The sequence below is a fragment of the Xiphophorus hellerii genome, chromosome 6 (genome assembly GCF_003331165.1).
Source record: "Xiphophorus hellerii strain 12219 chromosome 6, Xiphophorus_hellerii-4.1, whole genome shotgun sequence".
In the NCBI taxonomy this organism is placed as follows: domain Eukaryota; kingdom Metazoa; phylum Chordata; class Actinopteri; order Cyprinodontiformes; family Poeciliidae; genus Xiphophorus; species Xiphophorus hellerii.
Genome location: NC_045677.1, coordinates 15,879,756 through 15,906,806, shown reverse-complemented (window position 1 = coordinate 15,906,806; position 27,051 = coordinate 15,879,756). Strand labels below are relative to the sequence as shown.

Here is a 27,051-nt window from a genome sequence, read left to right as displayed (position 1 = left end):
CATTTACAGACCTGCTCCTTAAATTACACGTTGAAGCAATCATAAAACATCAGACATGTTTTTGAAACCTTGTCTTTCATGGACTTAATGTCATCTGCAAGGCTGTCGGCGTCTTCCTCAAGCTGGTCCACTTTGGACTTTTGCATGTCAATGGCAGAGCTGAATTTGTTGACCAGCGTCTGCAAGGTCAACACACAATGTCACATCTAATGTCAAAGTGGGATGTGCTGCTCTGTGAGCAAGAAGACGTAATGCAAATGGGTGGCGCTAAATATAGGGCACTACTGGAAAAAAACCTGTAAGAAGTTGAAAAGGACTTCAGCTATCTTGCAAAAACAGATGAAGACATGAGCCTTACCTTAGTATCAGACACAGCCTTTTCAAGCTTGTTCAGCCTTTCCTTTAAGGCGCCACTGCTGGAAGCATTATCTAGTTGAGCCTTGATCCTTGCCAGCTCAATGTCGAGTTTTTCCAAGTCACTTAGTAGCGTCTGAGCACAATTATCACATTCTGAAAGGAAAAACAGACAACAGAAGAATATTACACTTGAGGTATTATGAATGGCCTGAGATACCATCAGAACTCTGAGATTACTTTTCTTTTATATATTCACCATGACAGTGCTCATCTGTGTTTGTGTCTCCTGGCTCCAGATAGTTCTTGCAGACTGAAAGAAGAGCACAATGGATTTGAATTGCAAACTGATTTTTAATTATAACATATTTTAAAGAGAAAGAATGCAGGATCTAACCTCCAGTCCTAGGATCACAGCTGTTTCCATTTCCGTTGCAATTACATGGCTGGCAATTTCCTCCTGGTCTCAGAGGGTCACCATAATAACCAGGAGCACAACTGCATAAGAGAAGGCATTAATGAATAGGAAGCAAATTGGAAAAAAGCCAGCAGCATTCCTGTCTGCACGTTCTGACTTACTCACCTCTCACACCTGATTCCGGTGTAGCCCGGTTTGCAAGAACACTGGATTTCTCCCAACACATCTCCGCAACTTACTGCAAAACTGACCGTGAAGCAGAGGGATTACACTGTTGTTACCGAAATAGTTGCATTAGAAAACAGCAAAGTAGTAAAGTTTTATTTATTTTTTCACCCACCTGTTTGAGGATACACTAAATGGGCACGGACACAGTCTGCACGTCCTCCGCGCTGCGTTGCCAAAATAACCTTCTTTGCAGAGCTGACATCGGTCCCCAGCAGTGTTGTCCTTGCAGTTCTGAAAATGTCAGAATGCATTCATTAGTCGTTAATCAGCTGTGTCTGTTTGATGTTGAGCTGTAAATATGAGGCTCAGTGTAAGCACGGCATGCACGGGCACAGTCTTGAGTGTGCCTGTGAAACATAACAATTTATGTTATGTTTCATAACATAAGTTATGAAATTGTCTTGCATAACAATTTCCCAACTGGAACTCCAAAGAGCAAAAAACTCTATTGTATCTCTAAAGAAAAGAATGAAGGAGAGGAAAGTTGTTGGGAGAAATTTAAAAGAGGACTTTTAATGAGGATTAAAAAAACATTCCAGTGGTAACAAATAGATATAGTTGTGTGCACTGAAGTTGAGAGGTCCTGTCTGTGACTAAGTTCAAGTGATCAATCAATTTCCAAAAACATTCCGAAAAGTTTTGACCTGTCCAGCTTAAGATTTTAGCTGCTACATATTTTTATTTCTCTCGTTTTAAATACTTCCTTGCAGTCCTCCTTCTATGTGCCGTTAATTACTTCCATAAGCAGCAATAAAACAGGGTTTTAAAGTTGTTTTAAAACAGAGACAAACTAACTTTTGCATTTTATATTAAGGATTAAGGATTAGCATGATTATCAACTGGAAAATACAGTCTTTGTGTTTCCTGGAGCATTAACTTTGAAATTTCAAAAAGGCTGCCAGCATTTCAAAATCCAATGTGTTTCATAGCAGGTGGAAGCTGGAAGTTCAAAACAGAACTACCTTTTTAATTCCTTGTAATATGTTTAGTCCTTCAGCTGTGGCTTCGGATTCGTTCTCTCTTTACCTGATCTAACATTGTTTAAACCATTCTAATTTGTTGTTTCAGTACAACAAATTGATTCCACTGGAATGGTTTAAACAATGTTCTTTCCGCAGTAACAACTTCTACACTAAAAGTGTCTTTCTTAGCCTGACTTGGTCAAGCTTAAGTTACTGTATGTGCATTCAGTGATCTGGATGGATTTTGGGTCAGATCAACTGAAAATTGATTCATGACACAACAGATGTTTTTTTTATTACGATTTTTTCTTTGGAATGTTGTTAAAGTCCATTTACTGAGTGAAATGACATTATCTAAACTCTAAGAAAAAAAGATTAAGTGCTAATCCTCTTAATACCTTAGCAAATTATGCTGCAGTATTAAATTATGCCACGGGTTAAGTAACAGTTGGCCAATTCAGATCAAAAGCCACTTTCTTGATGTGCGATTTCTTACCAGACACCTCCCTGTTTCATCTTCACACTCGTCAGCCAAGCCGCTGCACTCACAGGGCAGACAAAGGCTGGTCTTTCTGTAGAATCCAGGAGAACATTTCTGAAAGAGAAAACACACCAAAATAAAGATTTTATTACGCATCTTCAAAGCATTGTCCTCTAACTCTTTTTAATAGGTGTGACACTGTAGAACTCCTTTCACAGCAAAGGAAATATATACTAGCAGTAAATTGGATTGGAACATCGCAGTTCAATTCATTGACCTTAAAGTTATTTTGTGAATGCAATTATCAATAGTAAAGCCATTCATTAATTGCCTGGATATTGAATATAATGTTAAATTACACACAGATTGGGAGATTTCTCACTGCGCATAGCAATAAACTTAGCTTGAATTTTGCTTCGTAACATATTAACAGAGAAACTTGCCCTTTGCTTATAGAGATAACAGTCATTTAATCACTAACACTTTTAAGGATGAAAGACAGCGTAAGCACCAGTTGAGGTGAACAAAAAAACATTCTTTCACAACAAAATGCAGCATAGGTTTTTACCTGAACCTGAAAACTAGCATCAGAAACTGACAGATACTGAGTGACCTGTCCTTGGTAATTTAAGGATGGATATTTTATCTGCTGAGCTGCCTGGCTGTCAGTCCTCTGAGGCAACCTGTCATGATGTCCAGTGCGGTGGGGCCGCTCTTGTTTGCTAAAAGGTCTGTGTCCGGCAGAGCAAAGACCAATTAAAGTCCAGCATATTAGGATCCGCAACAGAACCCCTCTACACCAGTGCCTATCCATGCTCGTATCCGACATTCCCAGAGCTTTTCCTGTGCGAAGTTTGTCCTTGCTCCCCCTGGTCTCAGCCTCTTAAACATGCACACACTGAGGCACAATGAGGACACACCCCATTTACCTGAGTCAGCCGGGCAGATCAGCATGAGTCTACTTGGTGAATTCAAGCACTTCCATGCAAGTGTTTACATGCTCACTCGCGCTCTCTCTCTCTTTTACGTTCTTCTAAAAAAATGTGCATACACAATAACATAATCTTGGTGGCCAGAAAACAAATTTAGACAGTAAAAGGAGACTGCCGGTATGCATGAACAGGTCTTAAAGTAAAAACATTAAACTGACAAAAGTTAGGAAATCTGTTGGTCTATAGTTATGGCTAAAAGAATTTGACAACAATGTCTTTAGCTTCATGGTTGTCAAAGTGAGCTATCTCTACCACTGGTGGTACTTCTGCTGGCTTTAGTTTTGTTCACAATGTATGCAAAAGTATTTAATTATTTCCATAGTAAACAACAACAAAAAAACATATCCATTGTGATGTAGTGGGCAAAAGTGAAGAAGTGGTAGCAGTCATAACACGTACTCACAATAAATATAAACTTACAATAAGACAAATTACTCAAGTAAAACAATTGCACTTCTGCAATGCGAACATAATGGCATCTATCAAGGTCTTAAATACATTCAGAGGTACTGGTGTTCTACATTTAAGCTCTGATTGTAAACTGTTTCATGAGGTTGGGACAGGAAAGCTGAAAGCTTTGTTCCCCTGTTCTGTTCTGACACGAGGAACATTAAATTGAAAAAGTCTTGAGACCGGAGGCTGTTGTTTAAAGTTAACAAAGACGAATGATAAGGTGCTGTCAACTTAAGAATAGATTTATAAATCAAAACATACCAGTGGCCAAGACAGGCAGACATGCAGAAATAAACATTTGACCTTAGTACACAAGAGACAGGGATGAGTTAGGGCTCCATAATTGGTAATAAACAGCAAAGTGCCATGATACAGGCTATCCAGCATGACCATACGTGTTCATGAATAACATATCACCATTATTGATTGTAGTCAATAACTGGAAGAAAAGTTATTCCACCAATTTCTGTTTTATCTTAAAAGAAAAGCAGGATTTAAAATTCACGTAAAAGCTTCAGGTTTTTGTCAACAATTAAGACACAGAAACAAGTTTAATTTGTTGGCCATCACTACCGGTGATGATGGAGTGCTTTGACCTTGCTGCTGTTGAGCTGAGAAAGAATCAGTCAGTGAGATAAACATATTTTCCAAACTTCATACTTGGATTTTGGATTTGCCAAATTGTAATAAACAGTCCCTGTGGATAATGTTTTTCTTCTTTCCTGTTGTCTGTAAGGTCAATAAAAATTCTGCTACATAGAAAACTTTGCATTTACTTGGATGGTATTTTGTTATGAATATTTCTGAACTGCTGCTTTTACGTAAAATATAATTTTCCGAAATATTCGAGTATATTGCAGAGTGTACAAAAATTTATGACTGAAGGCAATGTCAGACATCCTTAGACGACACAATCCAGACACTCACTTGTGAATCACTCCCCACACACATGCAGCAGACACACTTGGGTGTGTCAGCTGTAGTTACAGACAAATGCTTGTGTTGGAGGAACATTCAGGTGAGCACACTCTGGTTTATGAGTAACGTTATGTTGCCTAGAGACACACCCTGCGTTTCAAGGCAAGGCGCCGTGTCATAGCACCTCTGGGCACATATAATTAACTTCCTTTAAACATGCCCAATCAAACACGCACACACGTAGGTTTATGGAAACAGCCTTACAAGAAAAAACATAACATGTTCCCTTGTAATAATGCCTCTAATAAATCTACAGGAATACCTCTTCTTTAATTACTTGTTGCTTGAATTTCTTTCTTGATTTGGTTTTGTGGGCAAAACAGCGGAAATATTATGAATACAAACTAGTTTCTAAGAGCTCATTAAAAAGTTAATTTCACAAAAACAAAATAATTTGTCTTCCAAAGTAACTATATGAAACGAATACTCAGGTAACTAATTACTGGTAGCGCCACCTATTCTGGTGATTTTGGCTCTCTAGGATCCCTAATATTTTGCCTGCATAAATGTGCCACATAACGTTGTCTGGGGCTCCACAACGTTGCTGCACTGTTTTCAAAATGTGGTATTTTCCAGCAAATTCCTCCGCTGATAAGTTTTTCCTCCAGCAACAGGGTGTGACACTTTGTACAGACATGTTAGGACACTCCAAAAACCATGAGGACCAGATCCAACTTCTTAATAAGACGAGATGCCATTTCAGCCCCACCCGGCGGTATCTTTTACATTTGTTTTGTTCTTGACTAAAGATTAGATATGTTAAGGAATAAACTATTCTGTAAAACCTTTATTCAATGTGGAAAAATGTACAATAATTCAAAATTATAAGTCTACATACATTATTTTTATAATGTATGTTTTAAAATACATATAGAATGTGAGTAATCTGGTTGCAAACACAGGTTACTGAAACATGCAGCATAAGAGGCAAAAAAGCAAAAGCAAGTTAGTTTGTAATTGGCTGTTCTGGAGTTATAAGACAATATAATAGGAAAATATAGATAAGGAAATTATTAATATTTCTGGATTTAAACTTGTCTTTTTATTTAACCAAAAATACATGTATTTTGCACATATGACATGCATCTTGTACAATTCAAGTGAAAATAAATAGATAAATAGAAAGAAAGACCCACCAGTTATTTTAAAATCTGATGAAAGTCAGATATTCCAGACATTTGCTCATTTTCATCCTTTAGCTAAAAAGCTTGTCTTCAGACAAATTACAAAGGATTTAAAGGATAGCATTAAAATATATCAGTCAGGAAAAGGGTCCAAATTTTGTTTTAGAATTATATGTAGTAAACAAATAATGATCACGTGACAGCAGTCACCAATAATTAAAGAAAATTGTGGATGACTATTTTGCAAATTGCAAAACTTGTTTCTTCGAAACTGATGAAAAGACGAGACAGAAACTTGTGAGGGGGGCTGCCAAGATGTTGAAGGCCAAAATAAAGAAACTGTCATAATTTCCAGTTAGTACTCTCTGTGCACTTACAATCTTGTCGGAAATGTAGTCTAAAACTAACCTTTTTTTTCTTCTAATGAAAACAAACAGGTCTGACATTGCACATCACTGAAAGCACATGAAACCTAAACTGAAATATGGCGGTGACAGTATTTGCTCTAGTGTTAATTTTAATAAAACTGAAATGATGTTTTTACTAAGTTGAATGAATAATAAATTGTTCCAAATGCAAGTCAGTTTTGATAAGAAGGGAATTTAGTTTTAGCAATGTATAATGTCCAAAAAAATTATTGACTAACTTCAAGAGACAAAAATTTTAGTTTAGGTTAAGTTCAGAAATATATCTTGCAGAAAATCTGGGGTCACCCGAAATGGGCAGTGCACAAGTGTACAATGTACAATTTTCTCACAATCTGAGAAAATTGTAAAGACATGTGAGGAAAATTTATTACATCACCAAAACCTACCATTTTAACGAAGTATATGCACTATGCATACAATACATAAATAAATTATTTAAATGAATAATACAAAAAATTATTCTACTCTTTTAACTATTCTGAAAGCAATGACATGTGAGGATGCAAATTGCATAGCTCTATGCAATTTGCATGCTTTTAATCTGAAATCATGGGGTGTCTTGCCCAGAACGTCTCACCTCACAGGAGTCTCCGGTGTACTCAGTGGGACAAGAGCACACTTCCACAGTGTTTGCTGGACCTCCAGTTCCTGACTCTGTCGCCTCCTCCAGGCCCACCTCCCCCAAACTGAGTCGCTGGGTCTGAGTAAAATACAGGGCTCTGATCCTCAAGCCCACCAGACCTGCCAAGACCATCATGAGCTCCTGTCTGGAGACAGGCCTGTTGGTGCCAGCATGGCGCCAGTTTCCCTGCAAACAATGAGAGTATCGGGTCAAATCGAAACAACATTGTGGAGTAGAGTGCGTTCAAGAAAAACATTCAAAATATCCTACTGTGTATTGAAGTCTGCAAGATATCTTTTATCATTTTTGTTTGATTTTTGTTCCACTTCCAGTTTAAAGTCCAACATTTAAAAAAAACATTCTGGACCATTTTAGGACCAATCTATATGATCCCAGATTGGTTAAACATCAGATTGTACTAAAATCCATTCTAAAATACTTACATGCATCAGAAAATATAATATATTTTACCTCCAAAAGTTGGACTCTGCCCTGGTGCAGCCTGTCTGGAAGGGGAGCCTGTGACACCACATGGATCAGGCTCAGAGTCTGACCCTAAAGGAGGAGAAATAATAAAGAAGCAAATATGACTGATTTTTATAAATGAAAGAAAAAACAGGTCAGTCAGGCTGAAGTACTGGGACCATGACATACAGTCAGCAGAACGTCTGGTTGTCTGTCAATAAGAGTCATGCCCTCACTTGGAATCCCAAATGATTTGGACTGGTAGGTGAGGAAGCCGCCATAAGACGAAACCTAAGAATCGGTAAGGAAGAGTAAATATCTGTTATTTGAATGAGATTTCAGAAAATAGACTAAAATTTCAGGAAAATGCAATGTGTATGAAATAATGGACAATTTCTCCTTAATGCCTGAATTTATATTTGATTGTACAAAAAATATTAAGTCTGTTTTTGGTGTCAATCAAATATTAATTTAATGAGGGGTTATTTATTTGAACATTGCACCTACAGTTAGTGTAAATTTAGGCATGAAGGTAAATAGATTCACAAAATTTCTTTGCTCATTTTAACAATTTGTAATCAATGTTGCAAATTGAATTTCAACATATTTATTGAACAATCATAGGTGTTCATCCTATAGTGTTTCATATAAATCCTTTTTATAACAAATAAATATTGCATTATTTGTTATTAAATATGTACTTTTATAATTATTATCATTATCATCATCATTATTTTTATGTAATCTTAAGTAATTCTTTCATTCAGAGTTGGGTAATCAAAATGCATGCACAGAATTATTGTTTCTTAATACTAGTATTACACATTTCCATTCCTTAGTTGCCTAGTCTCACTAATACCCAAAATTGAAAATAAGCTTTCAAATTTGGCCACATGTTGTCTATTCTGATTCGTCATATGTAGAAGACATTAAAAAGCCTAAATACATTTTTATTGCATAACCTAGCTCAAAGTTAAGCTTATTTACATTAAAAATATCCGCTTCCACCTGTAGTTCACACTTCAACCACTAGATTATCGTAGCACTTTTAGTGGTATCTCTAGAATGAGAGGCACATAAAGCAACATTTGTAATATTCATACACCCCCTGACTGTATACATAACAAAACAGGGATGGTGTTAATTAGCTTCACTAGTCCATAAAGGAAAATGTGCATGTTAAGTTGAATTGTACCAATTAGATATAAGCTGAGACGATATACTGAAGACATATCTTCAGTGCTATAATACCATCCATTTTCCCTTTTCTGTGCAGCAGCACCAACATTGTGAAATTCAGCTATTCATGGGCACAGTGTTTCAGGATGAGCCGACTTACCCTGTCTCCCAAATAGGACTGTGGCGCCACCCAGTGTAGAGTTTGAACTGTAACAGGAAGCTCCTGAATGTCAGCCACCGCTGTGTTACTGACAGCGTTCAGCACTGAAGGAACCTCCTCCCTGTCGGGGCTTTCCAAACGCCAGCCAAGCATCTCAACAAACTAACGACAGGAAATTTTAGGAGTAAAGCTACAGGAGTTATAATGTACTATAGTAAATACTATGTTCATAATGGCTTTCTGTACTTTGATCTTACAGAACAGTGTTTCTTTGGAAGAACAGAGACTATGCTTGTGCAGAATCTTTACATTTCAAAAAGTAAAGTATGAAAGTAAAATAAAAAGTACCATGGCATGCAATGATTTGTTTTATTGGTGATGTTGTTTCCTTACAATACCTCTAATTAAATAATATTGTACTTCTTACAGACTTTCACTCATAAAACTCTGCAAAGGATGTGTCTCATAATGGTAAGAGATGCAGTTTCTGGAGGTAATCCAACCTTTCCTCGCCGTTTGTTGGAGCTCTGACACTGGTTGGTCACTTCAAAGCAGAAGCAGCTGGAGCAGCCGAGGAGGTTCGATGGATCAAAGTAGAAGGAGCCTTCCCGGCACGTATCACACTTGACACCTTCAACGTTTTTCTGTAAAGATGATATCAGTCGGAACGGGAAGGTATAAAAACCAATCAAAAGAGTTTCTAAATCAGTGGTTTGTTGAGCTGAACTCACCTTACAGAGACACCTGCCTGTGTCTTGGTGGCACACATCGGCTGTGACTCCTCCCTGGTTGCATTCACAGGGGAGACATTCGGGAAAGCGATAATACCCCCGAGCGCAGCGATCACACTGCCGGCCTCTGATACGAGGTTTGCAGCTGCAGAAAATACACAGAAGCATATATACTGTATATGTATATATGCCTTTTAGTATTCTTTATTGTATGTTGTCTCATCAAACTATTTACTCTTGAGATCCACTGACAAAGATTCAGAGAGTAAACTCACAGTCTTTGTTTATGCACCTGAAATATTCAGGTGAGCATTTCTGTAAAATTGACATTTTAGCTCCCTGCAGCTTTCAGCTTTTTACTAGGACATTCCTTCCAATAGAGTGGCACTGCTTAAGGAAGTTACAATGCAACAAGTCAAAAAAAAAGGCCTGTTTATTGTTTTATTTACTAGTGTTTTGTTTGCATATTTTATTTAGCGCTCAAGAATGGACATTTAAGAGTTTGTACATATAATAACTCATATTAACCATGCACTGGTTACCTGCACTGTCCAGTAACAGTGTCACACTGAAGCCCTGCATTTATATTCACTCCGGTTGGAGAGCAGCCACAGTTCTCGCAGCCCAGTAAAGGGTGATAGCTAAACGTCTGATGCTGGCACGCATCACAGGTTGGTTTCACTGTCTGAGGAGGACAGATGCAGCGCCCTGTCACTTCATCGCACAGTCGCCGTCCGCATTCACACACTGCAAAATGACAACGGGAAATACCCAGAAGATTAAAGTGGGATGTGTGTATTTGCTGTGTTTCATCAGATGTTTGAGCCAAACGCTAAAAATCATTCACGTTTGCAGTAGGGAAATCCATAGTATCCAGTGGCACATTTGTTGCACTGCCTCCCGATAACGTGCTGCCTGCAGGGACACTGTCCTCCAACAGGATCGCACACGGCCCCCGTTGAGCCGGACTTATCGCAGTCGCAGGGAAGGGCTCCGTCGTTGTAAGCTGCAACAAGAGCCCGGGCCGAATCTCTGCAAAACTGGGATGAGGTTCTAGGTCTGCCAAATGACAACCATATATAGAAAAATTAACAAAAAAAAACCCTCTTTCAAATAAAATAATAGTTTAATACTTGACAACCATAGCTAGTGGACACCATTTATAAAACTCCTTCCAATGCTAAAAGTTGTTTCTAAAGACATTTGACCACATTAGAATATTAACAACCATATAACAAATAATCATATAAAAGTGTTGTTAATTGTGAATTAAGTTCAGGTTACAGATATTCAGATTTTTATTGTATAAAAAGATGCATTAGTTTTTTTTCCACTGTCTGACATTAAACTTGTTTTTGATAGTTAGAATTTCTAACATTTCTTTATTTGCTACCTGCGAGAATGATAATTATGATGATGTTTTATAGATTTTTATTTTACTTTCTACAAATTCAGATTTTCACATGCAGTTTTACATGGAAGATTACTAAGCCATTATTCATCATTCATTAAATAAAAGTAATTTCTGTAATCCTAACTGGCACAAGCGAGAAACATTTTGTCTAATTTAAAGTCAGACAGGGAAAAAAATGTAAGCTGTTCATCCTAGATTGGATACCTACTCAATATGGAAGCCTTCACTTGTGCATTGTTTTATGAAATCTGCAGACTTGTCAAGTGGCTTCTCTCGCAGGTGCTCCGGAGAGTAACTACTATCAGGAACCAGCACAATATAATCCTAAACAAGGAAAAAAAACAAAAAAAAACACCAAAATGTGTAAACAATCCGTCTTGCAATAGGGCACTAAATAAATATTTTTAGTCACATACATGTTTTCTATTGATAGTTTCAACAGACAAAAAAATTAAATATTCTGAGCATGCAAACAAAGCTGAACCTGTCCCCTGTTTACACGGCCTTGAGGTTTAGCTCTTATATAAAGCTTTGTGGGGTTGCCAGGTAGAAAACAGTCCCTTCATTGTTGTTTTTGGAGATATGGCATAACACTGAGGAGAGAGGACCACTGCATGCCAAATCCACAACCCGAGCTGAAAACCTGCAGATTTTACAAGTGCATGTCTTGCAAACTTTGTTGATATTTTTTTTATTTTCTTCTTGAATGTAGAGATTTGCTTGAGTTACTGTAAAAAAAACCAAAAAAAAAACACTGACCAAAACAAGGGTCTTCCCATGTGGCACGATGACAGAGATGCTGGGTAGCTGCGCAGAATTCCCGTAAAAGTCGAGAGCAATGCGGCCTTCGGCAACGACAACCTCCCTGCAGCCTGAAACTGCTGGGCAGAATGTGGCATTTATCTCACCTGGAGGGGAACATAGCTTCTCGGTTAGACAATAAGCTGCTCAACAATTTATTTCTCTATTAAACCCTTCTATTATTTAAAATCTCTAAAGCATTGGATGATCTTGATCATGAGGCCAAGTATGTAATCTGATTTTAAGAAGGAATCAGCAGATCACTGCCAGAGTAAACTCTAATTATAAATCCAAACTATTAAATTTAATTAGGTCAGATTCAAACTCTTTCCCAAAAACTCACCTTTCCACATATGGCCTGCATTTACTCGCACTTCCACCAAGAAGGAGACGTGTTCAGGCTGATGGTAATGCACCACAACAACATACCGAGCCGGGAGAGGCACCACTGGAGTAAAACTGATCTCAGTCTAGGTGAGACACCAGAATTTACAACTAGAATCCTGTGTGCTGTACACCCAGGCAGGATGATGTTCAACATGATGACAGGCAGATCAAAATATTTGACACAGATACCTGAGGGAATTTAAGTACTGTCCCGTCACTCTGAGGATCATGGACAGAGAACAAGCTGGACTGTCTTCTCCGCCTCCAATCTTCACTCTTGCCCCGTTGGAGAGCCGCTGCAAGTGTGGATGACAGCTGTCCATCACGGGTGGCATAGAGAACCCAGGATGAGGACGGCTTGTCAAACCGCCGTTGAACGCAGTGACGACTGTAAACATCAAACAGTAACAAATTATTAAGGCAAGTCCTGTTTGCCAAGCACCAGTGCAGAGCAATCAGGACTGCAAGAATGTGGCTCATATAAAGCAGGGTTGCTCGTTGAACAAAGGGCTGTGATGCGATAGCTGTGTTTGCTCTCAGGTAAGTTCCATCGTTTCCATTTGTTTACATGTTTTCCACCTGAACATTCAAGTCCACTTATGGTCAACACCAGAGTTGCACACTGACAGCTGGAAGATCTGTGACATTCAAGTTGCTTATTAGCTTTAGAGTCAGTAAAGTCAGAATGACAGATGTTCTGAAGCTCATCTTTAGCGTAGAAACCTTGGCCAAGTTGGTGGAAAGCTTGTATTCACACCTGGAGAACAGATGTGCAGTTATGTCGTTGGGTCTGACCTAGCACCCAGCATGGTCCAAATTACAACTTACAGTCATGGATGCTATGTTGAAAAGCTTGAACCACGTTTTTTCAGTAACATGCATGACTCATTTAATAAAAATGACATTAAATGTAGGGTATATGACCTAAAGTACTGACCTGTCCTGAGTGAAGCGACCATGAGTGGAGACACACAGCACTTTAGGCTCCACATACTCCAGAGAGAACTCTTCTGCTGGCACTGCATAGATCTTATACTAAAATTGAAAATAGGTGTGTTTACAATATTATGCTGATTCTTAAAAAATTAAAATAGGGAATTTTCCTACATGTCTTCAGGAAACAAATTTTCTCACCAGAAGGAATGACGTTGTAGACGTTTGCAGAAGAACCTCGGTCCTGTGAGACAGCTGCAGCATGGCCACTTGATTTCTGCTGTCTACTGCGACACTCCGGCACAAAGTGCTGCACGGGTTAGTAAAAAATTTGATATTAGCAGAAAAAAAAAACATTTTCCTTGTACAAGTTTTCATATGCCTCCAGCTTTCTTACAACTTGCTACATTACAACCACACACTTCCACTTATTTTATTGGGATTTATTGTGGTAAGAGAACACAAAGTCAAGCATTAATATGAAGTTGAAGGAAAAGGATACAAGGTGATTTGCTTTTAACAAATGAATAAAAAAAAATTGTGCCTCCAATAGATTATTCTTCCAGGATTTCTAGTCTTTTATCTCTATTCATATTATCAGGACTCTGATCAGTTTATCGTTCCCCTGCCGGAGAAAAGCATCACCAAGACATAACGCTGCCATCACCGTTGTTACATTGCTGGCTGGCATGTCTGGCTCAGTTTAACCGTTCTCCTACAAATTGTGTTTTGGATGCAGACCGGGAGGTCATATTTCTGTTTCATCTGAACGAGTTTCTGTTTCTTGAATAAGTTTTCTGTTTCCCTAAATGCAAACAGCAGGTCTGAAGTTGTGCCACATTGATTCATTTATAGATGATTGATTGAGCAGCTCTCCATAACCTTACCGTGACTTTAAACATCTCCAAGACTTTATCCATTACTGGCTGCTGTGTTTCTTGGTCTCAGTGTAATTATGGTGTTTATGTTCTCTGTCAAACCTCTGAGGTCTTTATTTATACTGAGAACTGACTACAAACAGATGAAGTCTATTTACTAATCAGATTACTCCTGAAAACAGATGATTTTGCTTATGGGTGTGAAATCAAATGCATGTAACCATGTTTTAAAAACATTTGTGCAAAGCAATTCATGCATCATTGTCCTTCCACTTGATAATTATGCACTACTATGGTGTTGTAACATAATAAAATGTGGAAAATTTTTAAGGGTTACAAAGAGTTTTGCAAAAAACTTTGTTATAAGACACAATAATTATCAAAATGACCACAATTCTGATGTTAGAAATGTTATGAAAAACACAAACACATGACTCACCTGAAAATACAACTATAAATATTGGCTCTAGCCATGATCTTGATCCCGGATTGTCCACTGATGAATATGTTGACATTCTGGACAGTGTCCATCTCACTGGCATACTCCAGAATGAGGGTATACAGGCCTGAGTGAGGCACACGAAGACTGAGCTCCAGACGAGACTAAAAGACACAGAACATGCATGATATTGAGAGGTCCTATAAAATCTTATTTGCTCCAAATGTCCTTTTATGAATTTTGCTACAAAATATGATTGGCAGATTAGTTTTGTATTATGTTTAGAGTCACAGATGTGAGTCTGAACCTGTCTCCCGTTGAGAGCTGCCATGTCTGGGTGATCTGGAGTGGGACGCCGCACACGCGCCTGTCTCCTCTTCCTCCGCCCACTCCGGGTGGTCAGCCTGCCCTGTGTGGCGAGCACAGAGCTGAAACCATCCATGGTGATGTGCTTGTGCAGCAGACAGCTTTAAAAAAAAAAAAAAAAAAAAAAAAAAAAAAAACATGAAAAGAGAACAGAGATGACTTCATTATGCTAACAAAGAAAAGGTTTAAGAGAAAGTAAGGGGATAGGAAGAGGATTACTTTTCATCCTTGCTTGCAGTGTGTAAGTATGTGCACGGCTGAGTGACTTCTTCTTTCAACAGAGAGGCTTCGTAGTAATCTCGTGGCAGCAGCACTAAATAATCCTGAAGTGGGAAGATAAAAATTTCACATATTTCATCTGGGTCACATTTAGCAAGGTGTCCATATTCTGACCACCTTGAACTTTTAAACCAGGGGTGCCCAAACTTTTTGAGACCAAGATCTACTTTTTCTCTCGCCAGCCGGCTGAGATCTACCTCATGACACGAGACATAAAAATTGTAAATTAAACTCTATTGACTTATTTTATATGTGAATTTACATCAGTTACAGCAGAAATATTAAAGTGATAGAAAACCTAATGCAATTTCTTCCTCAGTGAGATTCTGACACTGGGAGGAAGTTACTGGTTTCTCAGTCAGAAGCTGGTTGCAAACCTGAGGCCAGCAGGTGTCAGTCAGTTATGGTAGATCTGAAATTTGGTTTGATGACGTCAATATGAGAAGCTACAGACCGATAGGAGGAACCAAAGAGCTCTGTAAAGGTAAAGGCAAATCTTCTGTAGCTGGGATATAATTAATTTACCGTAATTTTACATAATTATCGTGTTAGAAGCCATTTGTTTGTTAAAATTTAATGAAATATATTTGTCCTATTTGATGTTTGTTGTGAATGACGTATACTCACAAACGAACGAGGCAATTAGTCTAAGTTTGTAGTTTATTGAACGTTTAGAAACTACAGCGGTTGTAAAAGGTAAACAAAGGTAAAAAAAACACTCATACATTTTTACTCTCTCTCTCTCTGTCGTGTAAGCACACCATTGCCGTGGCAACCGCCTGCGTCCCGCAAGCCGAGCAAAGATTACATTAAAAACATAACATTCAGTCCGTTACGATATCAGGTTTCAAGGCTTGATATTTATTTCTCAATTATTAATAATTGAACACAGCGGTGGTTGATTAGTTAATTTAAACTCTTGCTCTGCTAGTCAGTCGGTCTTTGAGTCGCCCTTTTTTTTTGTTAATGGAATTGAAAGGCACTGAATTGCTCAACACCTTGCTGAAACAATAATTACTGAGAATATTAATTTTAACACGTTTTGTTGATTTAAAAAAAATTATTACTCTTTAATGAAGCTACAAACGTTTAGGAATATTTTGATAAGCGCGTCAGAAGAGGAAGTGCTGGTCTCAGCATCCTGGCAGCGTTCAGTTTGTCACCTACTGCCGAGATCGACTCAAAACCTTCCAGCGATCGACCGGTCGATCTCTGGAAGGTTTTGAGCACCCCTTTTTTTAAACACTTTCTCATAATTTCGATGTCATTAAACAGAATTTGACGTGTTGCCCTGTGATGAACTGCTGACCTACCAGGCACATCTTCTTTTTTCACCAGGTAAATGTTATTGAGGACACTTACCAGAAGAACTCCCTCAGCCCTTATATGAATGATCCATTTCCCAGGATTTAATGCATAAGGTTCAGTGAAGCCCTTTCCTGGGACGGTGACAAAGGACGGGGATGAACTCGGAGGAAATATCACTTCCTTACTCTGATCTTCCCCTGCAGAGCACCAAGCACAGATATCATAAACTCCAGCAGAGGCAACATAAATACTCAGAGAGCTAATAAACCATTTGTTCACATAAATATCAGAAAGGAAATGTTTCTCTTTTTAAATGATGGGTTAGATTTTACAGCTGGATGGAGGAATGAGGGAATGAATACTATGTCAGAGGCAGTCTTACCTGCAGTGCCTCTGCTATTTGTAGCCTTGATGCTACCAGTCACACTGACGCTGTTGGGGTTAATGAACCGCAGAACCAGATGGAAAAAATTCTGCCGCCCCTCTTTCGGATCAACATGCACTGTTACCCTGGCTTCACTCTGCAGGGACGACAGTCACACACTGATTCCAGTGACACAAGTTTGGATAGACAATGAGTGAGTGGTGTTAGGTGGAGAGATGAAAGGCAGGCGGGAAGGTTAAGCAAACAGAACGGGTTAGTGAACAGACAGCGAGCGAGGCAAAGAAAGCAAAGCGGGCCCCCTTCACTTACAGTCACAGCAAGACTCAGAGTCAGGTTCATCCACCACCAAGATCCGGCCTTTGACTAGGACTCTCCCCTTGTTTTGGGAAGTGGAGTAGCGCAACATAATGTGGAAGGGTCCAGGAAAGCCAAGGCTAAGCATTAGAATCGCCTCCGGCTGAGGACAGAGAGTGTTAGTTCTAAGAGCTGATGTTCTCCCACGTCAGCAGTGAAAAAACAGGACACCGAGTGATTATTTGTGCACAGGCAAAAGCAGAAAATTTATCGTGACACCGAAAATCGCTAGAGCCTGCTGTAATTATCACATATACACCATATACAAAGCAGCAATGAGAATGGGCGAACCTGTGCAGGTGACATTACAGCATAACCCCTCCAGCTGAACTCTGGGAACTCTTGGGGGTTAAAACCAAAGCGGACTGGTCGAGAATTTGGCGTTGTGCCATCCTCCACCTCAAACTTCAACTGGTGCAGAGATGGGAAAAAGTAACCAGGGGAAGGCCTGGTGAGAGTAAAATGACAAACATTTTCTCACTCTTGGAATATTTTCTGATTTTATGACATTATCGATGTAGTTTAGTGAGATGTTATCTTAAATGCCAAAATACTTGTAAAGTGCAATGAAAATAACAAGTTTCACTAAATCTTTTGTAAATTAAAACCTTTAATTTAGTCAAGTGTGACATGATTTGAGAATATATGAGAATCTTTTGACATGACAGCTATTAGCCATGCTCTCCACAAATCTGACCTTCATAGAAGAGTGGCTAGCTATTGTCAGAAGAAACCCATAGTGGTTCCTATATGTATCAGGGATGTGGGAGAAACAGCAAATATAAATAAGGAACTCTCGTCAGATGAAATTAAATAAAATGTCTTGAGCTACATGCTTTGAGTAGAACAACTACCCTAAATATACATTTACAACTACAATGAACTAATTCAGCTAAAAGTTTAATCATGTGTTTGAATGGCCTAGTCAAAGTCCAACAAAATGTTTTTGGAAAGGCTTCAAAATGAAGCTTTATTGCAAAGAAGAATGCTGTTCTTTGCAATAAATCACGTAAAATCCCAATGAAATACACTGAAGTCTGTGATTTTACCATGACAACATTTAAATAAGTTCAAACAGCATTAAAACTTTATCAATTACAACTTTATCAATTAAAACTTTATCAATGCCTTTTACGTTTACCACAATGTATTGATGCTGTATTTCATGACTTTTTAAAAAAATGGAACCACAGCTTACTCTGCACACGTACGGCCAGTTACATTCTCCCGACACTGACACTGACCAGAGGTCTGATCACATGTCATGCCAACAGCACCTCCTAAATCACACTGACAAGCTGAAAGAGAGAGAAGACAAAATTAAATAATTTACTGAAAGAGAGTAACTCAACACCAGACTAAAAAACAGTGGCTTCTGGCAGAAACATTTTATTTTCTAACTCAAAGCCCTCGTTCATTTATTTACCCAATTCTAATTGAATAAAAACCATGAAGTGAACTAGAATAAAAAGAAATAGTTTGTGTTTCTTTTATCTTGTACTTTTTCTAACGCTTTGTAATGTATATGAAACTCGCTATATTCACACGGCTATCAATCCTGCTTTTTATGAATTGTGAAATTACGTTCACCACTTTTACTCCCGCTTTATTTACTAAAAGACATACAAAGCTTTGTTGAGTGAAATAGCTTTTTCTATTCCACTCAATAAAGTAAATTTAAGAAAACAGAAAGGTAACCAACAACAACAACAACAAAGCCTGTTGTATTTATTGTAACTGATCCTCAAGATCTCCTCTGCTTTCATTTTTAACTCATTCCTTCTTTTTTCACTTTATGTGAAAAAATGTTGTCCTTTGTGATCATTCAGATCTGACATCATACTTTCCAGTTCAAAAAGAAAACCTACAACTGTTTTTTCACATGTGCTTCAACAGAATGGGGTATGAGAGAGGCATGTTAAGTTGATGTCTGATAAAGACATCTTACCTTGACAGCCAAAGTATTTCTTCTTTTGCAGCAGAAAGTATCCATCTTTGCAAGAGTCACATGCATGGCTGCAGACATTTGGCTTACAGTGACACTGTCCTTCGCTCTGTAAAAACACATCAAGGAGGAAAAAGCAATTTTACATCGTTGCAAATGCAATGTTGCCAAACAGAGACAGTGATGTGTGAACGGAGAGGTGGGGTGTCTGTGTGTGTGTACGCTTTTAAATATACCCACCTGCTCACATTCTCCAACACCGCTCAGTGTCCCTTTCAGATCACACTGACATTCTGGAATGAAAAAAATAAAGACAGGCTCGGGTAGGGGCTGGGAAATGTAACAGGGAAATACTGTGAATAGGCTCTGATTACAGGGTTTTGTAACACTCACAGGTGTAACACAACAACCCCAAAGCTCTTCAGCTTCAAAGAAATGGAGGTCAAAAGGTCTTAGAGAGTTTTTTCATTCACTGATTGCAGCGCATAAAACAAAAAAAACTTTCTCTCAATGTCCAGCTACTTTCAACCAGAGGCATTGTTCAGATATCAAAAGTCTGTGTTGCAAATGATTTCAGGAAGAGCGGGAGAGACGTTAATCAGGCAAGAGAACAAACCTGTAACATGAGAGCAACTTCTGGAGAATGCTTGGAGTTGTTTTCAACATAATGGGAGCAACCATATCTTCCCCATGAAAGCTACATTTAGCTGACTAAAGCACACTTTTTGAACAGTCAAAATATGGACGAATCTAAAGTGAGCAGGAGATGTTTAAAAGTATCATCTGGTAATAAAATGTCACATTTAAGCTTAAGAATGTTCCCAGGATTTTGCTCATTTTATGTGCGATTCTCCCGTTTCTCCCTGAGAAGCAGAAAATCAGTCTGGCCTTGGTGACAGCAGCATGTTGACATATTCACTACGTCAAAAGGGTGAAGGCTCAGATCAGTATCTTATCAGGCTTCTTCTGCCAATAAAACAATCCGAAGAAAAATGTGAGCAGCGAACAAAAATAATACTACTGCTGGAAACATATGTATAACTTTGGAGCCTTTTTTGCAAATATTATACCAAATAATCCTTTTGCTCTAGATTCAATGCCAGAAGCTGCTGGTGGCTGCAAATAATCTAGACTTGGTTAGGATGAAATTTCAATTTTCTTTGAATTAAAATAGTCCAGTCAAAGATCTAAATTCAATTGATAATCTGCAGATGACTAAAAGTTATACTTTTGATAAAAGTAATTCAGTCTAGGCCTGTAGAGCAGGTAGAGACACACTAAAACATCTGCTGCCGTAATTGGAGTGAGAGGTGGCGCCACAAAGTATTGTTTGACAAGGGCTGAACATACATGTGCTTCTTTGTGTTGATCAGTCATATATAATTAAAATAAAATGAAGTTAATGTGTAATGTGAAAACATGTTTGAATACTTTTGCAGTATACTGAACAACAATCCTATTTCCGGGGTTCTGGTTACCCACCTGTGCATCCATGAGGGTTGTCCGCAGCTAGGTTCCAGTAGAGAGGTTTACACCTGTCACACAGCGTTCCTTCTACATTGGCTCGGCAGCGGCAGATGCCCTGAAAACAGCAGATAAGAAATCTATGAGGTGTTGAGACAGGCTGCTGCTGCTGTAGGCCGGGTTACATGTGCTCTCCATCATGCAGATTAAATCAGACACGAGGGCCTGCGTACTGTTACAGAGCAAGTGTTGTGAACTGAAAACTGGCTTTTCTCTCACTGTTTGGAGTGGGGTTTGTGTTGCTAACTTTATAAGCAGAACCACTTGAGCAGCCGAGAGTTGCTTCGTGCGATTGTTGTTTCTTCCGTTTTGAGATGGAAATGGAAGGAAGTCACTTTTTCCGTGTTTGATTGCATGTGCGTTTCGTGGGACTAGCCTTACTTTGTTGTGCAGTTTAATATCTGGGCCAAAGTTCGTCCATGTTATCAGCTGTGGGATAGTAAATCTATTCAAATTCACCACCCTGGATTTGGCAGTAACCAATGGAAACTTAGTAAATATAAATTCAGTCTATAGGAAGTAGGTTACCGTTAGAGGATTGGGCACTTCGGATCCATCTGGGTTACAAACACTGATGGAGTCTGAAAAATAAAACAACAAATAAAACAACAATAAAACAATAAAATGCCCTCAACAGAAAATTTACGATAAAATAACTCCCGTATGAATGCATGCAAAGTTATTATTAAAACGTACCAAAAATCACCCAAACTACATTGTTGTTAATTTAAACTGCATCTGATTCTGCTCAAATCTTAAATGTTTAGTGTGTCCAGTGGGTTCACTTGTGTTTACCCGAGCACTGGGGAAACCTGAGTCCAGATGCACAGCGGTCACACTGCTGGCCCACCACACCTGGCAAACAGAGGCATTCGCCTGATAATGGGTTGCATCCAGTTCCATATGAACCCTCCGACGAACACCGACAGGCTGGGGATAGCAAACAAGCAGAATTTCAGCTGTAAATACTTTTAAGATTCTTCTTAAGATGTTTATTTTATTAATTATATTTTGCGAGGTGAGTCCCAGTTGTCAAATGCAGCATTCAACATTTAGTTTTTATAAGAAGTTTCATAAACTCATTATTGGGATAAATCTAAAAGTAACTCTGGACTTCTATGCCTTAAAATTGGCCTGTGTCTCTTTAAGAAGCTCCTGCTCTTTCTGACACTTCGCATAAAAACAAAACATAAAAACAATGTCCCTACATTGTAGTGTTTACAACAGTTATTGGGAGTGTTGGACTACATAGTTCATGTGACAAGCTCGGCAGACTTGCAGTTCCATCAGGTGTTTCATAATTACTGCTGCTACTCTGAAGGAGCTACATGGGGAAAGCGTGAGAGAGGGTTTCTCAGTAGAGCAGAAATTCGGCTGGAGACTCTAGCTCCAAGGAAGACTCCGCAAACATGAACGAATCAAAGCAACACTCCAGGTATGTTTTAGATGAAGGAATTACATTCTAAATAAGAAAAAGTTCCATGCCTTTTCAGGATCAAACCAACAAAACTTACCAGCGCAATCTGGATATCCATAGAAACCTGGTGCACACTGGTCACACTCACGGCCTTGATAGTTGGGGAGGCAGTTACACTGACCATTCGGACTGCACACGCTTTCAGCAACCCCAGCTCCTCCACAACGACATGCTGAGGAGAGATACATGTCATCATAGCCTAAGTGGAGATTTATTCCAAATTGCTAGAAAAGATCCAGACTTCCTTCTAAGGTTTACTATATTTCATGGCATCCTTTGGCTATCTCTTTCAAAATGAAAACTAATAATATCAATATATTTTTTGGGATGGGGGTCCTCTCACCCTGACAGCTTGGGAAGGAGTAGTATCCAGGTTCACAACGGTCGCATCGCTCCCCCTCCACGCCCCGACGGCAGAGGCAGCGTCCATAAACATCACATATGGTATGCACTGTTCCTCTGTAGTCACAAATGCAGGCTGCAGGCAAATACAGAGGAAACATTATCTTCACAATAAGAACAAATTCCTCTGCAGCTGGAGTCCCAGCTACTCAGGTTTGCTAGAAGCTATATTTATGTTTGTCTTGCACAACTCCACATGGTGTTGTTTTGTGAACAGGTTTGGCACTAAGAAGCCACCAGAGCGATTCCCACTGTTTTTCTTCCTACTGAAGTAGTAAAATCTGCTTCGTAATAGCAACACTAAAAGAACTGGCGGGTTAAAGGATTATTTAATGTTTGCTTATGTTCTTTGAAGAGTTGGATAACTAAAAATGACAGAGGTTAAAGGGTTTTCTTAAAATTTTGGTTCCCAGCTTAAACTAAATCAGAAAAGCAGCCATAACTAATATTAGCCTGGTGAGTTCTTACTGGAAACTCCCAAAGGATTGGTGCTATAATAAGAGGGTAAATCTTTTTGGACCATCAGAGTGCTATGCTCATTTTATCTGCAGCCCAGTAAAATGTCAGTATCCTACCAGTATCTTAAGTTTCACAACCAAAATCGGCAAAAAATGGTTTGTTTCTTGAACGCACATCCGACTTGATTGTTTGAAAAATATATGTAGCGTATTTCTAGCAAAAATATAGACAAAATAATAGCTAAAATTAACTTAATCTGATCTTGCAAGTTCAAAATGTGGTCAAGAAAAATCATTTTACAAAACCTCCCACTGTTACACTGTATCTTTGAAAAACAAAAGACATCGCCACCACACCCTCAGGTGTGTTCTTAATCTCTTAAATTAATGGGAGAGTCTAAGACTTACCACGGTAATCTAAATAATTCCAAATATTAAAAAAATTACAGATTTTGGTTCTAAGCTAACTTAAGTATATTCTAAATGTCTAGAGAAAAAAACTGATTTACAAAAATTCTAAATAAGTGGCCACAATTAATCCCAAGCATGAGAGACATCAGGTTTAGATGAGATTCAAGCATGAATCTCACACATATATACATTTACATCTCAAGCTAAATGATCTCCAGCCCTTCTTATTAACATTTAACTCAAGCGCAAACTCAGTCAGACATACTGGTACGAAACATTATCCTCTCCCCTCCTTTTTAACCATTTTATCTCCCTCTGAGTGAATGGGACTAATTAAACTGTACAATAAAAAAAGCTTTCTCAAGATACTAGCAGAGGTCCTATAAATACAAAAAAATGTGGATGAGAACAAGAAATAAAAGAATTTAACATAGCCCAGCCATGAGAACATCTCTTCATTTTAGGTCCAAGCACACTTACGTTGACATCTAGGAGAGTTGAAATAGCCTGGGGGGCAGGCAGTGGGTCCTACACAGGGAGCGAAAACAAGAGGAACAGCTCAAAGTGCCTGTCAGACTCAACTTTGATGTGACAAGTTAGAAAATCAACTTACCCACTATAGGGCCTGCAGGCGACTGAGTGGTTGTCAGGTACTCAGAGTAAGCTAGTTACAAAGAGATACAAAATGAAGCCAGAAAATTATCACATAACACCGTCTTTGTTGATTCAGAAGTATGACTCAATAAAGATGCAGACTTCTGAAAATGCAAACAAATGTCAGATAACTCCAGCTGCATAAAATTCAGCTGCATACTAAAATATGAATTCCCCTTCAGGATTTTAAAATACTGTTGATTCTGCTTTGTGAGCATTTGGGTTGATGACTCCACAAGAGGCACAAGACTTGAGATGATCCATGGAAAACTTTTTCTTAGATATTAAGCCTTTTGAGTTATGCTTGGCTCCAGCATACTTAAGCTCTCTCTTGCATAGATCTGTTAATTCCCATTCTTTACGCTCAAATAACATTTTTCTTTTGCAAGTTCCACGTGTTCGAACTGAAAAGGGGAAGCAAGCATTCAGTGTTATGGCTCCTTCAGCCTGGAATCAGCTCCAGACTGAACTCAAGATGTCAGAACAGATTTCATTGGATTTATTTCGAGTGGTTCTTAAAAACAGGCAACGAGATTCTGTTAAACAGTGTCACTGCTTTTGAATTGTTTTCTACTGTTTTACACTTGTGCATATGTATTAATTTGTTTATTTTGTAACTAGGTTGCTGTGTATTGCAGATTTCTGCCCAGGTCCCTCTTGAAAATGAGATCCAGATCTCAATGGGGTTTACCTGGTTAAATAACGGAAATAAAAAAAATAAAAAAGTATTACAGATACGTAATTGGTAGAGTATGCTAGTTTGGAGTTGTTAGATTAATGGAGAAAAAAAAGAAAAACATACAAATGGGTAACTCAAAACAGTACAAACACAGACGAGTTGGAGCATTCCTTCTGTGAGGTCTCTAGAGGCATGTGTGAGTGACAGCTTGTGTTTAGGTGACTTTAAGTTGATTAAATTACAATTTAATCAACTTAAACTGCAAAACAAATACAATTTCTTAACATAGCATGTTGTTCGATAGAGATAATAAGGCTTTTGAACTAATCCTTCAGAGAAAATTTATTTGGAATGTGTTAGCCAACAGATAAGGACGATGACAGAAACAGTAAAAACATTAGGGAGGCTTTTAACTAAGAACTTAAACTGTTTAACCCAGAATTCTGCTGATAGTGTTGTTAAGACTAATGTTCTGCTGACCACAAGAGGAAAGAATATCTTAAAAACAACATAGCAGAAAGAGAGGAGACAGTGCTTTGACTTTACTGATGATCATATATTCACTCTACACACAGAGTGCTTTTACTTTCTGCTTTAAATGTGGGATAATTACCATATAATTTCAGAGCAACATTTGCTAAACTTTCCCTTCAAATGCTAACCCACAATATGTGCAAATATTGTTGCATGCAAAGACTAAAACAGCCTATAAAGATCTCAGGGAACCCAGATTGCCTCCTAAATACTGGCATGTCAAACTAGACATGTTTAGTCTGGTTTGACATGCCTCAGAGACTGCACATAAATAAAACCACTTAATAAAACTTAAAGAAACTCTTTCACACATAAATGACGATTAAAAGATAAGTTAAGAATCCAAAGAACCTCAGGCAAATTTGCAGGAGACACACAGGTCTGCTGTGTGTGAAGAGACATTAGAAGATGATTGCACTTTTAAGGATTTTTTGATGAAGCATCAAAAAATTACCAATAGAGATGAAAGAATGAGTGTGTTATCTTCATGCCTTTGCAGACAGATTAAGCTTTGCCAGAGAAGATCAACTTGATAGTATAGGGGAAATTCTCTTGCAGATTTCAGTATCTCTGTGGAATGTCGAATTTGTCTCTCCTTGTTTTCCAACAAGAATAAACTTTTCTCTTGCAGGGAAATTGGTGAAAAATGAAATGCTAAAAAAGACTGCCTAGGGCATGATTTTAGCCATAAAAGAAGGATCTTAAGTTTGACTTGTTACAACATCATTCTTCCATTTACTGAAGGTCAGTTAGAGGTCCGTGCAAAACATGGACTATAAACTATATTTGGTGAATGCATTCATTTTCAACGCTCAAAGTGAAGCCTTAAAACACTTCTTAATGATATTAAGTGTATTTCCATTTACAGTTGACACTATTTACTCATACATAGCCCAAATGTTTCAGATTGATGTGTATAAATATGTCTTTATTTTTTGACCGATAAATAAGATCTATATGAAAGATGCAGAAAGTATTAAAAAAAAAAAGCTAAACTCACGAATGCACTCAGGGTAGCGATAATGTCCATCAGCGCAGCGATCGCAGCTTTCTCCTGCAAATTGTGGCTTGCAGATACACCTTCCGGACCCCATCTCACATCCGGCTGTAATCCTTTCATCACAGCTACAACCTAGAGAGTGGCAGAGATTTTTATTAAAATAAGCAACCATCATCCAGTCTGAACATAAAGTCATCTTTCACTGCTGTAGCGCAATGTCTCATAGTTAACTCAAGCAATACCCAATTATTCACAGCCTCTAAATTTTTCGTAAACTAAGTGTAATATGTATTTATGTATACTTCACACTACTGCCGCCCAGTATTTCATCGTACATTAGAGAAGTTTTTTTTTTTTTTTTTTCACAGTGTGGGACTTTAGCTGAGAATATGTGCTTTGGTTAGATTTGACACAGATTGAGCTTTTCACTAAGGTAGGTCTGGTATAAAACAGAGCAACAATAAGTTGAAAATCACCTCATGCTTGCTGTTAAGCATGGTAGAGTCGCTGTGATACTCTGGGCTTATTTCTATTTGTCTGTGAAAGGCCCCAGGAACTGTGACATGTTTTATGGTATTGTGACCTATTGGAAATACCAAGATATTTTAAATGAAACCAGGATAATTATTCCAAAAAATTTGGTCAAGAAGCGTTCACGGGAAATAAAGTCAAGTTCTCTGAGCCTCTTACCAGACATGAATTATACAGAAAACCTGTAGGGTGAGCTGAAGGGAAGAGAAAATGAGAGAGGACCCAGGATTTCCTCCAGGACTCCAAGATTCAACATTGTGGAAATGTATAGAAGAAAATGTCCTGATGTTAACTCTTACCCAAGGTACTCATTGTAC

At 38.4% G+C, this 27,051-nt stretch overlaps 1 protein-coding gene across 3 annotated transcripts in view; it reads right to left on the bottom strand.

Moving 5' to 3' along the window:
* The window catches only part of LOC116721298 (laminin subunit alpha-3), a 73,296-nt gene that overhangs the window by 20,766 nt on the left and 25,479 nt on the right, over positions 1-27,051 (bottom strand). For 2 of the 3 annotated variants that reach the window (XM_032564924.1, XM_032564927.1), the window contains exons 10-47: positions 26,204-26,335; positions 23,950-24,000; positions 23,817-23,864; positions 22,409-22,543; positions 22,103-22,237; positions 21,384-21,518; positions 21,117-21,169; positions 20,547-20,646; positions 19,305-19,357; positions 19,068-19,173; positions 18,318-18,417; positions 17,411-17,567; positions 16,763-16,901; positions 16,435-16,577; positions 15,013-15,116; positions 14,735-14,894; positions 14,428-14,591; positions 13,312-13,420; positions 13,115-13,212; positions 12,367-12,565; positions 12,134-12,260; positions 11,749-11,897; positions 11,198-11,313; positions 10,423-10,634; positions 10,118-10,322; positions 9,576-9,720; positions 9,348-9,488; positions 8,845-9,006; positions 7,695-7,796; positions 7,512-7,595; positions 6,996-7,226; positions 2,459-2,557; positions 1,113-1,231; positions 938-1,018; positions 752-852; positions 614-667; positions 359-510; positions 69-179 (exon numbers count right to left, since the gene is read on the bottom strand). In XM_032564924.1, the coding sequence (XP_032420815.1) occupies positions 69-179; positions 359-510; positions 614-667; positions 752-852; positions 938-1,018; positions 1,113-1,231; positions 2,459-2,557; positions 6,996-7,226; positions 7,512-7,595; positions 7,695-7,796; positions 8,845-9,006; positions 9,348-9,488; positions 9,576-9,720; positions 10,118-10,322; positions 10,423-10,634; positions 11,198-11,313; positions 11,749-11,897; positions 12,134-12,260; positions 12,367-12,565; positions 13,115-13,212; positions 13,312-13,420; positions 14,428-14,591; positions 14,735-14,894; positions 15,013-15,116; positions 16,435-16,577; positions 16,763-16,901; positions 17,411-17,567; positions 18,318-18,417; positions 19,068-19,173; positions 19,305-19,357; positions 20,547-20,646; positions 21,117-21,169; positions 21,384-21,518; positions 22,103-22,237; positions 22,409-22,543; positions 23,817-23,864; positions 23,950-24,000; positions 26,204-26,335 (4,712 nt within the window). The remainder of the gene's footprint in view (positions 1-68; positions 180-358; positions 511-613; positions 668-751; positions 853-937; positions 1,019-1,112; positions 1,232-2,458; positions 2,558-6,995; positions 7,227-7,511; positions 7,596-7,694; positions 7,797-8,844; positions 9,007-9,347; positions 9,489-9,575; positions 9,721-10,117; positions 10,323-10,422; positions 10,635-11,197; positions 11,314-11,748; positions 11,898-12,133; positions 12,261-12,366; positions 12,566-13,114; positions 13,213-13,311; positions 13,421-14,427; positions 14,592-14,734; positions 14,895-15,012; positions 15,117-16,434; positions 16,578-16,762; positions 16,902-17,410; positions 17,568-18,317; positions 18,418-19,067; positions 19,174-19,304; positions 19,358-20,546; positions 20,647-21,116; positions 21,170-21,383; positions 21,519-22,102; positions 22,238-22,408; positions 22,544-23,816; positions 23,865-23,949; positions 24,001-26,203; positions 26,336-27,051) is intronic. The other variant, XM_032564926.1, reaches the window with a different exon arrangement.